Source organism: Pezoporus occidentalis, unplaced genomic scaffold, assembly GCF_034315485.1.
Source record: "Pezoporus occidentalis ecotype Australia unplaced genomic scaffold, CSIRO_AGI_Poc_V1 ctg49, whole genome shotgun sequence".
NCBI lineage: Eukaryota > Metazoa > Chordata > Aves > Psittaciformes > Psittacidae > Pezoporus > Pezoporus occidentalis.
Window position 1 is genome coordinate 956,784 of NW_026915824.1, and position 17,046 is coordinate 973,829.

Consider the following 17,046-nt stretch of genomic DNA (forward strand, 5'->3'; position numbering starts at 1 on the left):
ACACCAACAGACACAGCACTATTATAAAACATGTCACAGCACTATGAACATTCAGCTTTTATGGTGCTAACAATGGAAGAGGGTCCTATGCTCTCTTCTTTGCTTAAAGTACAAAAAAAAAAGAAAAGAAAGAGGGAGAGGGGAAGGCTGTTTCTTAAGGTTTAGGAGAACCTGATCATAAAACCATCCATCAGGTGTAACTAGCAGTGGCTTCACCTGCACTCTTAGTGCCAAAACAATTCACGGAGTTGCGTCCTCCTGTAGCTGTTTTACGTGTCCTGGCAACCACATCCCCTGGTGGGAACTTTACCCTGTGAAAGAAATCGGCTTAGGGAACACAAAAGCTGTCTGCAATGCCCTGACAGCCAGCCTTGAAAGGAAGAATGAGGTTCTGGTCAGTTCTCAAAGGCTTCTTTATGCAAAAAATGCCTTGAGAATCAGCAAAACCGATGAATCATGTCATCATGATGTTGGCAGCTCTCAATGACTTTGCATACAAATATGCTACTTTATTGAGAGTCCTGAGAAATGCTCTGATTGCAGAAGGTGAAGCATTAGTATGCCTGGCAGGGATACAGAGAAACCACAGTGAGCCAGAACTTGCTTTTCATTATGGCCCCAAATACATACATTATATACATAAAATATGCATGTGCAGATACACACATTCAAATAACCTCATTCAAATTTGGCTCCTTTGGAGCTGGGCTGGGAATTAATTCAGTTTGCTGTATCTAGCCACCACCACAATCTCTTCAGTAAGGCTGAACATGAAATTTCATATGGGTTACAAAGAAAGCAGCCCATGCTTTTTACCTATTTTGTTAAAAGCATACATCTCAAAGAGTACAAGATAGCCAGGAATGGAAAAATGTGTTCCATCTCTCAGCAGGCCACAGGAAGATAGATGAGGCACAGCTCAGTATCTTCTCTCTCTGATTTTGAATGAGGTTTATAGCACAACCTGATCACCCACAATTCTTTAAAGATAGATGCTACGAAGTGCTCAAATACTATGGTAAGAAATACAGTGTGAATACAATAAGGTCATTACCAACTCCTGAACTCTTCCAGTCCAGAGCCACAGAGGTGATCATATCACAGATATGACAGCATTCATATGATTTAATCAAGTGTAAAGTAGAATCAAATTTAGAATAGAAATAAAATTTAGAAAACATTTTTAGATATCTTGAAAAGAAAAGGTAAAAAATATCTCAAGGGACTACGGTGTCTTGAATTTTTTACCCATCTGGACTCAGACCTCAAAGGTTTGGGCACTGAAAAAAAAAAAAAAAAAATTGGGTTTTGTCTTCAGAATAAATTCTATGTGTAAATTAGTAACTCCAAAATGGATGTCTGTTTTCTGGATCATGTAACTTGCAAGATAATATTTACTGGCTTGCCTTTCAAAGATGAAGTTAATGAGGCTGTCACTTGGCCCTCTTTGAAAAACATTAACAAATACCATCATCTAGATCCCTTTAAAATCAGGTTTCAACCTGGATACTAGAAAGCAGTCAGTTTTGTTTAAAACAGAACACAAAATTAATATCTTCTATTTTCTACTGAGCAAAACTGATGATGAGTCTTGTAGTATTAACCAATGGTCCTGGAGTCTGTCCCTTAGCCCTGTTCAGGGTTAAGCTTCATGCGATGTGTGATACCACTTCTGTCACTTCTTGTACCAGATTTATCTCCTTCATTTTTTGATATAAGTTTTTACAGCTAAAGATAATAATTGTCCACATTCAGCTGTATCCAATTTCCAGAGAATTCAATGGGAATCTTCTTGTGAATTGGTCTGTGAGCTCAGACCCATATTCAAGAATTCCTCACTACTATTTAGTAACAATGTTTTCAAGCATCTTTCCTCAGGGCAGTGTAATATGAAGTGAGCTAGCTGAAAGACAGCTATTGAAAACAAGAAAACAAGCATGCCTTGACTGCAGCTCTTCTGAAATACAGGGGGATACAGTAGGGTCTCAACAGATTTATCCCTATGTCTGAGCAGAGGTAGACAACATAGTTATCCATTTCACTGGCTCTTACTACTCCTCATGCAATTTTGCAAAGAAAGGATAACTTAAGGTTCTGGCATTTCATATTTCATAGAATATAACGTAAGTTTTAACAGTATGTGTTCAGAAGGCTTTATGGAGCAAAGTGAAGCCAGGATTTAGCTAATTAAAATAAATTAAAAATGTAACACAAAGAGGAATAACATAATATTCCTCATCAGCAGTGCTGCATGGCAGGAGAGTGGTGAACAGTTAGAAATAAAGAAGGAAAGCTTGAGACACAGAAAGAAGCATCTGACCAAAAAAGCTGACCTATATAGCTGCAGTTGTCACCTTCAATTGCAGGCTGTAGCTCTGCAGGAATGTGCAGCATGTTAGCCCTGAAGAAGTGACAAGGTCTAATCAGTTAATGCCAGAAGTTAGTACAGATGTGTGGAATTTAAGATAAAACTTCAATTTGTGGGTTGTGTTTTGCCTTCTTCAAAAACTTTTTAACAATATTGATGTTTGTTTGTTTTTTTTTTTCCTAGTAAAAGTCTCCCTTTGTTTTTAAAACTGACAAAGTGATATTTCAAAGTCAGCCGTGAAGCCAAAGTACACCTCCAATATCCGGAACATAATATCTTTACCTAGGATAGGCCAAGACTGACAGGCATTAATGTCTAGTCTAAAGCTGATAATGCAAGGGGCTGCTGTAGGGATTCCTTCAGATAAACAGTGACATGTGGGAAACTTTTTGGTCTTGAGTGGCGAAAGCATCTGTACAACATGAGAGAATAAAGGAGTTAAAGGAGTACTTCAGGAAGGCACAGACATCTGATTCCAATAGGCATAAGGCCCATCTTCTGGTGTACCACACATGCAGAAATCAAAGCACTTCCAGGACCAACTCTGAACATGTTATTACCTTGTAGAAATAACAACACCTGTGTAGCCCAGACTGTGTAACATAGAATCGGTGAAAGATGAGATGTGCTAGGGTATCTTCTTAATTAGAGACCATTGTATTACAGGGGATTAAGCAAAGGTGAAATTCTGACATGAAATGTAAGACTGAAGGGTGCTTTGGTGGAATAGATTCCTCCTGTCCTTTCCTCTGCTTGCTGGATACACAGGTCATGCTCTGACCAGAAGACCGGATCTATGATATTCTAGTTCATTACTTATGTGAGAGAGAGGGTGCAGTGGAAGCAAGTGGTAGGAAGCTGTAGGCAGGCTTTGAAGGTGGGCATAAAAGTGGTGAGTGGGAGACATGACTCATACTACTGAACTGTGAACAGTGACAGCAAGCTGAACTGTGGCTTGGCAACCATTCTTGGTGAGCTGTAATAAATATACCAATTGTAAAATGTTCTTTATCGTCTGTGACTGAGGTGGCATCTCGCCAGCCATAAGGACTACCATGAACTGGAAAGGTGTCTGCTGTCTGTTAGTGAATTGTTACAAGCCACACTTACTGGAAAGTGTGTAGGCTTTTCTAGATTTATTTTCCATACTGACACTACGGATGAAGGTCTAGGTTGTTCTCTTCTTACGTTGCTAAATAGCTCACTTCTTAATTAGTTCCTTTTATTTCTAGGGATAGTCAAAGATCAAAGACCTTCTCATCCTGTGGACGGATAATGAAATCTAACCCTAAATGTCTCACATAATTTTATACAGCTATTTTAAGAGATATTATTTGGATCCTGACTTGGTATGCCAAGAGAGAAGAGGCCTTTCAGAGGGGCCCACAACAGCAAAGTTTGTAAGACAGAAAGTATGGGAAGACAGGTCATGAGGTTAGAACAAGACTAGTCTGGTAAATGAATGTATCCATTTATCAGCAAGTTATGGTAGATTGGAAACACTTTTGCAATTTTTGTCATCGCCATCTTGATTTAATCATTTATTTTAAGCTGATGTCAGAACAGGGGACTCAGTTACCTTTAAATAACCCATCTTTCTTAGACCCCAGTGAAAACATGCAACCTTCTTCCTCTAAAGGAAAATGGTCTGGGCTACACAGGAGTTATTAGTCTTGCAAAAGACCTCTATTACTATTTCTTGCAAAGTTTGATGAACTACTTGTCATTCCGTTTTGGTGCTTTACCTAGAGCCACCCCCATTCATACAGAAGCTGAATGTGTCTAATTTTCAAGAGAAAAGACATAATGCAGGATAGGTTACGTCTCTATTAGAGGAAGAGTGATGCGCAACAATATGCAAAATATGTCAACTGGGATAAAAAAGTACATCTTTGAAGACTTTTAAATGTCAGTATTTAGAGTGCGTTTTGACTCGTCAAACAATAGCCAAGCAATTCCCTTCATGTCAGAAGGATTCTTTCACAATACATGAGCTCTTAATTGGGCAAAGCAATAATGTAGAAGTCATAACCAATGTACATCATAGTTAGCTTGTGGAAGCTATCTACATACTAGCAAATGGTGTGGACCCATAGGACTGGATCCATAAGGTGCAACAGTTGCTGAAGGTATGACATGCACACTGTATATATTTCAGGTTGAGGTTATGGAGAACCAAGTCTACTCTGGTCCCATGGACCAAATGGCCATCAACAGTGCAGAGGATAGATGCTCTCCTATGGGAACAATTTCTGGTTTAGGTTGGCCTAAAGGGAATCCAGTTTGTACACATTGAGAGTGCTCCACGGTGTGAAGACAAGCATAGTAAGAGGTGGCAGCAAGGAGATTAGTTTCAGAAGTATGCTTTTCCTTTGAACTGAAGTATGCTTCTCATTTGAATTTAAGTATCAGTGTGGAAGCACCCTAGGTGTGTTTGGCTCTCAGATAAACCTTCAGTCAGCTTTATAATTTGCACCAAAAAAAAGGCCAAGCTCCTCCTCTGTGAATACGAGTGCATTTAACATGCATACTTGTATTTTCAGCTTACAAGATGGCATTTCTTGGCAGAATGCGCAGAGGAGGCACCTGTTATTGATTTAATGAAATCATGTCAAGAACTGAGTCAGAGCCTCTGAAGCCCAAGCAATCTAGGGCAAAAGCATTAACTCCATGTATTAGGTCTGTTTGCTTGAATCCTTACAGAGTGCTTCCTCATCTCTTTACTGCAAAGCCCACTTCATTGGCTCTAGCTTTCTAAAACAATGTGGACTTTAAGGCAGCAAGGTAGTGAGAAGGGTTCTGACATTCTTTGTCTTACACTTTGCAAAGAATAGGAACTGGTATTTTACCTCCATTAATATAATCACTTCCATATCAGTAGAGGTGATTATGCTAATATTAGAGTCATACATTTCACCCAGACATTAGTACTACAGTATCAAAAGCCTGTGATTCATGTATTGTATGAAACATATTATTAAATATAAGCACACGTATCTACATGCACCAATAAACATAGAAAGAACAGTTTTCAAAGTTGTGTAGCCCACATCTAAGTATATAATAACACATAATTATTAAAATACTTTCTATATGCATATAGAAATCCAAAAATACACCAATATACAAATTATACATATACACAAGCATGAAATGAGCATGCATATGTATTGAAAATGCAGACACAATAAAGATATGTCAATGAATTCTGGTAACTAGGGAACAGTTCAGATCTCTTAATCAGCCTATAAAAGTTTATCCTGCTTTCTGAGAAAGAAAATCACAGAGAAGTGACCGATTTTTGAACAACTAAATAAAATGAGTTCTATTCATTATGACAAGCAAAAGGTATCGAGAGGCTGATTTATCAGTTCTGCCAGTACAACACACACATAATCTGTAAAAATACTCTGAAAATTATGAAGTTCAATTAAGAGAATACAAATACAGTTCTCTTAATCTGTGAATGGCCAGGAAACTTACCTATACAAGCAGAGTTTTCAGTCTTCAGTCTGTATCCATTAGGACAGTTCCAGTGCTGCAGAGCTGAAAGGCTAACAAAGCCAATTTTAAAAACCACTGACAAAAAAGCAACAAGGAAGAGAAACATAATCTTGAGGGTTTTTTGAATTGTCACTAGAAAAAACCTAGCTTGTATTCAGTCATATCCAAGGCAAGATGAACATGTGTAATCCCAAAAGGTTTCTGCAATCTCCTACATTACACTCAGACATCTTATCACAATACCAAGTTTTATCTTTGCCTTGCTTTTCTTGACACTTTAGCCCTTGCTGTGTCTGACCACAACCTTGAAGAAATTCCTGGGAGATTTCTTCCACACACTCGTCGGGTTTTTTCTCTCCCTCTTGCCTTTCTTTCTTTTTTTTTTTCTCTTTTGGAAGCCAAGTATGAAATGCCTGACACTCTTGCCACAAAATTAACGCAGCTTAAAAGCAACGCTAGCAAGGATCACTGAGAACCTCCTCGCAACAAGCAAAGCTGCTGTTTAAATCTTAAAAGGAGCAGATTTGGAAAACTGTTCACCACAGCTTTTAGTGGAGTACAGGGAGCGAGATCTTCAGGTACCTTCCTTCTCCAAAACGCAGTTGCTTTTTACATACAAACTTGGACGGAGTTCTCTTTCCTTTTTAAAGCTCCGCTTGCCCCACCTCTTCTCTTTTTAGTACCACTTGAGTGAACCCTGTGTTTGCAAATAGTAATGTGGTCAGTTCCTTACTACAGGGAACTGAGCCAGAATGCAGATACCCAGCCACACGTAATAAATAAAGTCTATTTAGAAAAGCAGCCCCTCCTGCTTGAGAACTACCTGCAGCATGCCAGCTAAGTTTTATTTCTCAGAGATTGTAGGCAGGTTTATACCATGTCTGTTCAATCATGATTAGCAGCATTCATTTTAATATTGTCATGTGTTTTACCACCAGAAGCAAACTTTGTCATCAAAATATTTCATGCAAAAAGGGGGGGAAAAAAAGTCCTTCTGGTCTCTCTGATACATTTCAACTGAAAATTCAAATTGGCTTAAGGTGAAGTTCAGACCTAGGGTGTGCGTTTGTAATACTGATTTCAAAGAAGTTGCAACCATCTCTCTCAGGTCTGAATTTGGCCCTTCTGCACTTCCAGGAAAATACCTGCTGTCCGAGGCGGGGGCAATGTCTTCTGAGTCTGCATCTCATGTCTTGCAGTCATTTATGTGCACACACCAGTGCTGTAAAAAGCTACTGTTGTGATGCAGTGCTCTTTCGCACTTGTTTTGCTGAGGTATATAAACTAGAGAAATTCCAGGTGCATCAAGCTCATAATTCTTCCAGTATTGAAAAAAAATCCTTTTTTCCCAGAACTGCAAAGCTCTAGAGCACAGGAATAAGTAATTTGCTGAATTTGCTGAGATTCAAGCAGGTGTTTAAATGGTTGACTGTGCCAGGCTTTGTTGAGTTAACTACTGTGAGGCATTCTGGTTCTGTCTCTTTTTTCTTCCTCCTCTCCCCCCCTTTTTTTGTTTTTAATTTCTGCAGTGTTCTATTCAAATAAATACTAATGCAACAGCTGGATACAGCAGCAGCATCAGACAGTAACCTACAGCTGTATGAGTTGCATCTCCGGGAATTCTGTCCCCCCAGTATTTAGTTGAATCAAGGAGTCCAGATTTGCACTGTCAGAAAATAAGAAGCATGAAACCTAATTATAAATTGGGCCAAGCTCCATTAAAAGCAACTGTTTCTTGATGTTTCTGCCTGTGTGCAGGCAACACTCATTTCTTTGCTTCACCACTGCTACAGCTAATGCAACTAATTAAACCTGGACTGACAAATGGCAGCCACATTTCCATATACTCTGCTCAGAACTGAGTCTCTATTCTGCATGCTATAAAATACAATAACAGCAATGTAAATTATGCAGGGCTAGACTCATGCCAAACAGCATTTGCTTCCCCAAACAGTCCTCTGGAATACAAAAGGGAAACCAGTGTGAAAACAGAGTATAATGCCATCCCTTCTAGGATTACAGGGTCCTACCCAGGAGCTGTGGTACGTTCCACATGAACCTTTTTTAGTAATTCTGCAGCCATCGGTTCCTCCTCACATAGTTTTCTTCACTGTTCAAACTGGGAGCTGGCAACCTAAACAGCTGAAAAGGAATGTGTCACTTCTTTGTGAGCAACCACCAGCAGTGTTTGCTAGACTGTGAGGGTGGCCATCCCAGCGCAGCCCTGACCTCTTCCAGGGCAGACTCAGGCAAACTCACTGAAGGAGACAAAAGCTCTCCCTTTCCTATTAAAACCCAGAAGCAATTTATGCCTTATCCATGATGTTTTAGTCGCTCATTTACACACTGTCGTTTCTGAACAACTCCCTTAATCTCTAAACCACCACCACCCCTCCAATCCTTTTCCTTTTTTGCCTTTACTCAAAACACAGGAGAGGCATGCCCCAGAATTTCTCATTTTTCTCTAAAGTAATAGTGAAGAGAGGACTGTCTGACACACCAATACCACAATGATCTTTTCTGAAAAAAGAGATCCTTTCACTGCAGTCAGGTAAAGAGTGATTAATAAAGTCATTAATTTTACTATCCTAGAAGCATAGGAATGGTTTAAAAACAGGAAGAAAAATCTCTTAATAGTGGGATTACTTTTTTTACTCTCAAAACCCAAATATAGCTCAGGTCAGAAGTAACACTGAGACCCATAATATGATCTAGGCTTAAGGATGTTGTTAATAAGTTACATGAAAGTGAAGAAGACCCTTAGACCAAGCCAGAAAGTTCTCAATTAAATATGAAATGCATCAGGTTGTACCACGCCTGAACTTTTTAAACATACCATTTTTCACCAAATGATTCAGCATACTTCACACAATAATCCCTTCACACCTAAAATCATTTCATATTTAAGAAGTTGTTCAAACTTGTTTCTACAAAGCAAACTATTGTGTTCACCTAGAGCTATTAAGTACAGAAATTTATTCTAGCACTTATATCATAAATCAGAGTAAATTAACACAGCAGTCTCATTTGTAGGGCTCACCACAGAATCAGCCCAAATGATCTTAAAATTATATGTCCCAATACATCTAATGAGAACTGACTTAGTTTAACTTGACCTGCTGACTCAAGAGACTGATGAACAAATACCCATTTTAGCCTTTTCTTTTGGACTTCCTGCTGTCTCAACTAGCTTTGGAAGGTTTGCTTTTCCAAAGCTGGTAAAGACAAGCTAGCAATTCAAATGGAGAGGGTCTTCTCTCCTACCCCTGGCAAAGATCTGCTGCTACCTAGCTCAAGGACAGCATGTTCTGACTGTTTCTACACTGTGAAGGAAACAGCCCTCCCTCAGTTTCACAGGGTTTTCAGAATCTATATTGTACTAGCTGGTACATTGTTTAAATCATGTACTGCTTTTTGTTCTTGCTTACTGTGCATTAGATAGCTTGTTAGCACTTTGACTTCTTTTCTTGTCAGCCTCTGAAAGTCTGATTCTACCTTTAGGCATATTCTAATCTGGTTAAAATCACATTTAATAGTCATCAAAATCCCAATTACTGCCAACACAGGTTAATAATTAAATGCAAGAGTTCACTGAAATAGCATAGCAAATTTGTAGTGGTCATCTCTAGTACAAATAACATAGAGCAGTGAGGAACACTCATATCCCACCGAACAGCTTCCAGATCCCCCCAGTGGCCCCAGGGAACCCGCCAGCCCCTGGTCAACATGTTGTGTCATTCTGTCAGAAAAGGTATTGCTACCAGTGCAGTGGCTGATTGGCACAAGCAACTTTTATGATTATACTGGAGATTCCTGACAGCCTTCAGGAAACATACAGCTTTGCGTAAGCCATGCATTTCATGTACTTACTGAAGTCTGATCTCGGGATCACTGTGGGAACGGCTGACTCTGATCACACAACTTTCTCTGACATGGCACTGCTTGATTCAGTACTGCTACCATAATTTAAGCAGGTTGAGCCTGCATCGTGTATAATTCTGACAAAAAGGACATTATGCAATATTAAATTGCCTGTCAGACAGAGCAGGGGGAGGCACAGCGTGAGAGGAGTGGTATATTCCAGTGATCTCAGAAAGCCAGGAATGCCTGAAATCTCCTCCCAAGGTATGATGGTCATTCTGGTTTTGTCCTCAAGCATGCCACTTATTGTTCTCTTCAGCAATTTAAGATAATATTTGTCTGGCAGGATGTTGTAATTTAATTTATTAGTAAAATTAATTAAAGAGCAGGGCTTTGGATCATGAAAGCTTTATGAAAACCAAGTGTTATTGCAAATAATCTCTTTCCAGTTGTCTCAATTCCTTTCAGAGCAGCAACTACGACAAAAAGTCACTGCATTTTTTTTTGGTGGCTTGAGACCCATGTCCTGTCTGCCAAGGTTACAGTTTTTCCTACTGCAATCTGATCTTAAGGAAAAGACAAAAAAAAGTCTGTGTTAAAACCATACTGTTAATTATAACCAATATCATCTTTTTAAAGCAGTTTTAAGTTTAACATTTTGACAGGCACCTTTTACCAGCTGCTGTACAGTGAATACTATTTCATCCACTAGAGCACTCTGGAATCCACAGAAGGATCAAGAAAGAAAGTTAAATATGCTCTCTCTTATATCCAGACAGTCAGAACAAGAGCAAAACATTCTGGGGAAGCCACGTAACACATTACTGACTTATGACATTTATCAATGTTAGATGACTACATTAGGCCTCTATGTTAGCAGATATAAAGGAGTAGTTAAATAGCATGTTGGAACAGTCATTTGGCTCTCCGAAATGGAGATAAAAGTGAAGATAAAGCAAGTCATTTGTTAGCGTGAATAAAATCTATGCAGTTTGCTACATGAGACCATTTAAGAAAGGACCTTGGTAACAGGTATGGCATTACTTCACTATCAAGGCCGAAAATGTAGACTCCGCATAGTTTTTTTGCTGTGTTTCCATCCCAGGGATAGTTCTGTTTCACCCACAGCAGAATTATTTCTAGTTCACATAGTACAACAGCCACTCTAACAGATCTCTGAGGACAAAGGCACTGGCTGAAATCTGATTTCAGTGATTTTCAGGCTTGCTGAGCACCCACCATTTCACTGATACCAATAAGATATTAGGATTTTAAATATCAGTCCATAGGTTCTTGTTTTGAGTCCACCTATCACAGGTATTGCTACTTTTATTCTTTTTATCCCACAAGTTCTGGGCTGGTAAGATGAGTAATTAAAATAACTTTTTCAGGCAGCTTTTGTCTCTACATTGCAGACCTTTTCAGATGGTTCCTCTTGTGACCACGATGTGCTTTCAAAAATAAACACCAGGGAACATTTTATGTTTTTGTTTCCCAACTGGCTCTGTGGAACATAATCACTGCATTTACCAATCAAATTCACTTAGTTAGATTAACCCCATTTCACCTAGTTCTGTCACACCTCAGAGGCAGAATCAAACAAGATGGACAATAAATAGGAGTGGAAGTAAAAACAGGCATTGCCATAGTCAGCTTTCCACAGCAAATGCACCTGAGATGAACTCAAAAGACTAGAATTACCAGAGATGTTGTCAGAGCCTGGTACCAAGTTCCTGTGAGCAGACTGCAGGATGCTCCCAGCTGCTGCCAGACTCAGACACTCTCAAGGAGGTGAAGACTGCCTGAGCATGCTGCAAGCCACATTCTTTCCATGGAAATTTAACATTTTGCTGTATGTGGCCATGCAGCTGGTGCCTGAGGGATTTGCCAGTGGATTGGTGGGCAACCAAGAGGAGGTGTAACAAAATATATTTCTAACTGCTGGGAATGTTCATTTCCCTACAGTTTATAGCACAGATTCAAGAGATCTTGAGAAGAAAATATGTCCTAATGGATAAATATTTGAACTTTGAGAATTTCATGAAGAATTTGCCCAGAGCCTGCTGAAAGTAAGCTTGCACTGGAAGTGCAAGTTTTTGATGTGCTGTCATTTACCATGTGAGATAATATTACAGGCAGTGTGCAAATCTAAAGCAAAACACTATATGGTTGTGAGACCCTACCCACAGTGGCCATAAGAGTCCTGCATGTGGTTTTCTTATACCATATGAGGAAGTAGTTGGTACAGAAAGCAGCAAGTGATCAGCAAAGGGCTCTGCCATGGAGGAGGCAGCTTGACCTGACACCACCTCAGAGAGAGCCTCACAGCTGCAGGCAGTGCAGTGCCAGGGCCTATCACAGACCCAAATGCCTCTGTGAGCATGATATCCCAGAACTTGGCATCCAAACCCTGCAGCTACCAAACACACCCTGCTTGAGGCCACAGCTGTCAATTCTCTATCTAGACAGGGACAAGGAGAGAAGAGCAGTGCGGAAAAAGGCAGGCGTATTAAGTACAAGTAATAGCCCACATTATATTTAACTTTTAGATAATGGTTCTGCATACTCCAAAGCTTCAGACAGATTCTGTATTGCTGGTGGAAATGTGAATACAGAGGCTGTAGTTCAGACTCAAGTGACAGGGATGATTTCATAAAAGGGAGAAGCAGTTCTTCACAGTAGTCCCTTTGCCTCTGTACAACACTAATGCACTACAGGAATCCCCTGAGATTACCCACAGGGGTCAGAATTAGTATTAGTCTCATGGTGTTTTTGAAGAAAATGGAACAACCTAACAAAGGATTGGTCTCAGGGACTGATGAAGCAAGTATTAAGCACTGGGCTAAGCATTAAAGACCAAGGAAAATCATTTTGCAGCAGAACAGCATACAAGAGATTGTAACCAGCAAACAAACAACAAGCAAAGCGGTCATTATTGCATATGTTCTTACAAAATGTCCACTCAGCTGCACAGCAACGAGCAATGTCTGCCTAGCTGAAGAGTGACCAAACAGATTCCTGAAAGATATAGCGACCTCCCTTACAGTTGCCAGTATGCATTGGTTTGCATAGCTTTTGCCTTACACTTCTAAACCAGGAAAAGCAAAGAAATCAGGCACAGTTAGACTTTGCAACTTAAAATGTCTATGGACACACAGACAGATTCTCTAACCATATGCCCAGCATACTAAAAGATTCCTTCATTTCATTTACATTGCTGCCACAGGCTTCCTGTGTGATCTTGTCACTCTGTGTGAGATGTGTGCACCTCACTATTCATATTTTCGAATAAAAAGGACCAACACTTCCCTCTTGCATGAAAGTTGCATAAAGTACACTGAGATCCTTGTATGTAAAGTGGTATTCGGAATTGCAGAATGTTAATTAATTACTGATAAGATCATATTAAGAGAACAAATTAGGCCACAAAATAGAAGGAAAAGGAGGAAATTAATTTGTGTTACTGTATTAGTTGCATCAGAAATAATAATTAAAAAAAAAAACAAAAACCAAAACAAAGAAAAAAACACAGAAGAAAAAAAAAACAAAAAATGTAGCAAAGCACTGGAAAACTTTTAAACATGCTTTGTTACTCTCAGAATGCAGTGTAAGTTTACTTCTACACAGGAAAGCACAGTAAAAGTACACTTCCTTCAAAGGAAATATGTTAATGTTTATACTATGTCTCTACCAAAAATCCTTACACTATATTATTGAAGCTTTTATTTTTCAAAGTGCAAACTAATTCTATTAGTGCTAGGAGACTAAAAATACCGAAGCCTTCTGTGGGTTTGCTAGGCTTACCACAGGACATCAGCAGGAACTGACCAGCTAGCTTAACATAGTATAAGAGAGCATTTCTGAGACTCATTGCTTTATACACTATATAAAAAAAATGTTTTACACTCTCAAGTCACTTCACAATTTATTGAATTGAAACCACAATAGCGAACACAGGAGCTAATCCAAAATCACCATCTATGAGATACACCCCAATCTATTATAGTACCTTTATTTAAATTAGAGTACCTCAAGGCCATTCTGTATAATATTACAATCCTGTTGCATTTAAGATCAACTGGGCATCAGGACAAAATTGTAAAAGGAGAACCCACCCAGATCCTTCTCAGCAATGCCCATGGGAGAGGGGTTGGTATACCTCTTGGGCAGTGCTTTGAAAATTAACTATAGATGCCCAGTTTTCCAAAATGAAACAAGACTCTAGTAAGGGGAGAGGGGCACGGGAAATCTATTCTGAGAGTTTGCGTGTGTTTCCCAATGCTAAAGAAACCTCTCCATTTGCGTATTTGTGTTTGACTGCCTTATTTAGAGCTGGGCTGGCAGGCGAAGCAGAACGCGTCGTAAGAAGAAACCTAAATACCTAAAATATCTGGGCCAAACCATAACGTTCTAATATCATCTATATACCTCCAGAGAGACTTATAGAAGGACCTACCTTATGTATGTTGGCATAGAAGTCAAAGAAACTCATTCTTGCATACATTCACAGTGCTCACAGCCGCTCATCGTTGCAAAACATGTGGACAAAGGGTGGGGACTCTCCTCAAATGTTGCTGGATCAGAGTTTCTTCTTCACGTTCCAAGACAAAATACTCAGAGTGACAGCTCTCTGCTGCCAGACACGAAGAGGAAACTGATCCTGAGCACACTGAAGCCAGTATCAAACTCCTATTTAATGCATTATAAACATTGGACTAGGTCTCTTTTATGTCTTAACCATCAACACTGTTATAAATAAGTACATATATTTTTTCTCTCACAGAAGTAAATAGGGATCAGGTCCTTGGATAAGAGAACAGCTCTATCGTGTCCTCTCCAGGGGCTACTTACATGTTTTTTAAATTAGTAAAACTTAACTGAGGCCTGATACTCTGAAATAGACAAATATTAAAAAAATATTTTTAATATTTTAAAAGATATTAGTAAAAGCATAGGCAAAAGAAGAGGACAGTCTTATTAAGGCTTCAGGATATGTTTTTCGAACCTGTCCCAAAGTTGCCTTGCATGAGCATATGAAAAGGACATTTCTTTTCTCAATCTTAGACTAAGAGAGCACCCAGCAGCAAACATTAACCAGCAATTCACAACATTCCTTTAGCTCTACTGAAAATAATAGTTCACTACTACACAACAAAGCAATTATACCTTCAGAAATTATCAAGTACTAAAAATTCTTCAAGTCATAGTGGTCTGTGGATCAAGTATTCAGCATCTACTTTTGTCATATATATCATATATATCATAAAATAACGTTTTGTCATACGACGAAGAACAATCTATTATGTGCAGAACAATTTAAAAGAGTAAAACATTATAAGTATTTAAGGTGAATGGTTTGTCTGTACTGCTGCATAGCAGTTGAGAACTCTTGTTACAGCTGAGAACTTTTGTTACAGTTGCACTCACAATTAATAAACGACAACATTCATAGTTCGCACCACACCGTTCTTACCAGGACCCGTCAGATTAAACACATTGTTTAATTTGGACAAACGTACAGACAGGAAAAGACTGCCATATCTTAGCTTCACAAGTTTAATATGGATCAATTTACCATGAAAAATTGCCTCCAAAGTTGTCAGGATTTCTCCTGATCAATCAACTGCACTATTCCTAGAAGTAAAAACAAGTCTTTCTGATGCAGCAAAGCTCATGGCAATCAGTGGTTAGAAAAAGTGGTTGGGGCTTGTTGTAATACTCTTGAGATTGGAGTGCTGAACCCAAAGCAATTGCTTTTCTGTGACCAGCTGAATTGCTCAGTTACTGAAAAGCAGGATTTCCATAAAACTAGAAAAATTAGTCAGCCAACACCAAAGAAGGAAATGGTATTCTACCTTCTGAATGGCAGTCACTGTACCTTTCTGCAGCCTTATCACTTAGGCAGTGCAGATGCTAAGCTCTGTAAGTGGCAACTTTATGGCAGCTGGCAGGGCTGTTTCTGCTGATCTTTGAAGATGGTGGAACTGCCATGAAACTGCTGAACATAAGCAAAAAGCTCCCCCCTAAAAACAACATAGATAGTTTTGGTTTCTCTGTGGTCATCAGTGGTTACTTCTATACTCCAGGTTCATCCAGTGATGAAAGGAAGCCATTCAGCTGTATCTCCATGTGCTCCTTTGTCATGCTGAAAATCTCAGTCATTTATGATCTCCTTAATAAATAGTTGGTCATCTGTAGAGACGTTCCTGGCATAATATATTTTTGAGATAGATTTGAAAAACATTAGCAAGGGGAACTTCACCTTACTATTGTTATTTTATGAATAACACAGGTGGTTTACAAGCTACCTGTCATGTCTTTGAAGTTATCAAGATGTGGAAGCATCTTCTGAATCTCTCCCATGCCCCAGCCTCTAAACCAGACACTCTCACTATTTGTTGTTCTTATTCTTGGCATCTGAAAGCTGCCTGAAATCATGTGTGACAGGATTCATCCCACTGTAACTGGAGTACCACTCCACTAAGTCTTGAGCTACTGACATTTGCTGAAATGGCTGTGGGCTTAGAAACATCGTCAAATGCCAATTCCCAGAATGTGGTCAATAAATTATTTAGAGCATCTTTTCAAAACCCATTCCTACATTTTATCCCCAGCCCACACAAGGTCGGCATCACACAGTTCATAAAAAACATGGCCTTTTGTGGAAGTTACTCCAAATATTCATCAGTGGAAGAAATCTCATCATTTCAGATATATTTTTAGGTGGTGACATTTGACTTCGACTTCCTCCAGGCCTCTTCCCCTGCCCTTTTGATGAATCAGAAGTTATTTGATTTGTAATGGGCTTTCTATAGTTAAAGTTTTGTCAATTCATTCTGCCCAGAACTTCCTATAACTGCAAAAGATCAAAAATATGTACAAGGATGTGTTTTGACTGAAACAGATCCTATGGAAATATATCATCATAGTTTATTATTCTCTTCTGTTTCAATAAGACTGAAAAATTATTCAGGCAGCGCTGTCCAAGTTCACTGCAGCTGTCTTTCTATCTGGCAGTTATCAAATATTGTGCTAGCTTTTTGCACTTAACATGTGACCTCATTTTTACAGTTGAGTTAGTCTCCCTTGATGGCAGAGGTGTTAATCACACAGCTCCTTGCCTGTGTCAGACTCAGAAAGCCAATCTTTTTCTTTCCTTCAGACTAAGTCTAGGATTTCCCCTTCCACATGTCTTGTTACAAAGCAGTTACCCCAACTCCTGAATTAATATTAAATAAAACAAATAAGCCATGAACAAGAACACAGTCTTTTTTCCCCCAGACCAGGTTTCTCTTAACTCTACTGAAAATCTG

General features: G+C 39.1%; 1 protein-coding gene across 7 annotated transcripts in view; it reads right to left on the reverse strand.

Annotated features, from left to right (window-relative positions):
* The window catches only part of EGF (epidermal growth factor), a 63,499-nt gene extending 56,976 nt beyond the window's left edge, over nucleotides 1-6,523 (reverse strand). For 3 of the 7 annotated variants that reach the window (XR_009968093.1, XR_009968091.1, XM_062636634.1), the window contains exon 1: nucleotides 5,852-6,523. Coding sequence is in view for 5 of the 7 variants with exons in the window: in XM_062636634.1 (XP_062492618.1) it covers nucleotides 5,852-5,978 (127 nt within the window). In the remaining 2 variants the exon portion in view is untranslated. The remainder of the gene's footprint in view (nucleotides 1-5,851) is intronic. The other 4 variants (XM_062636631.1, XM_062636635.1, XM_062636632.1 and 1 more) reach the window with 3 other exon arrangements.
* Between the last annotated feature and the right edge of the window lie 10,523 nt (nucleotides 6,524-17,046).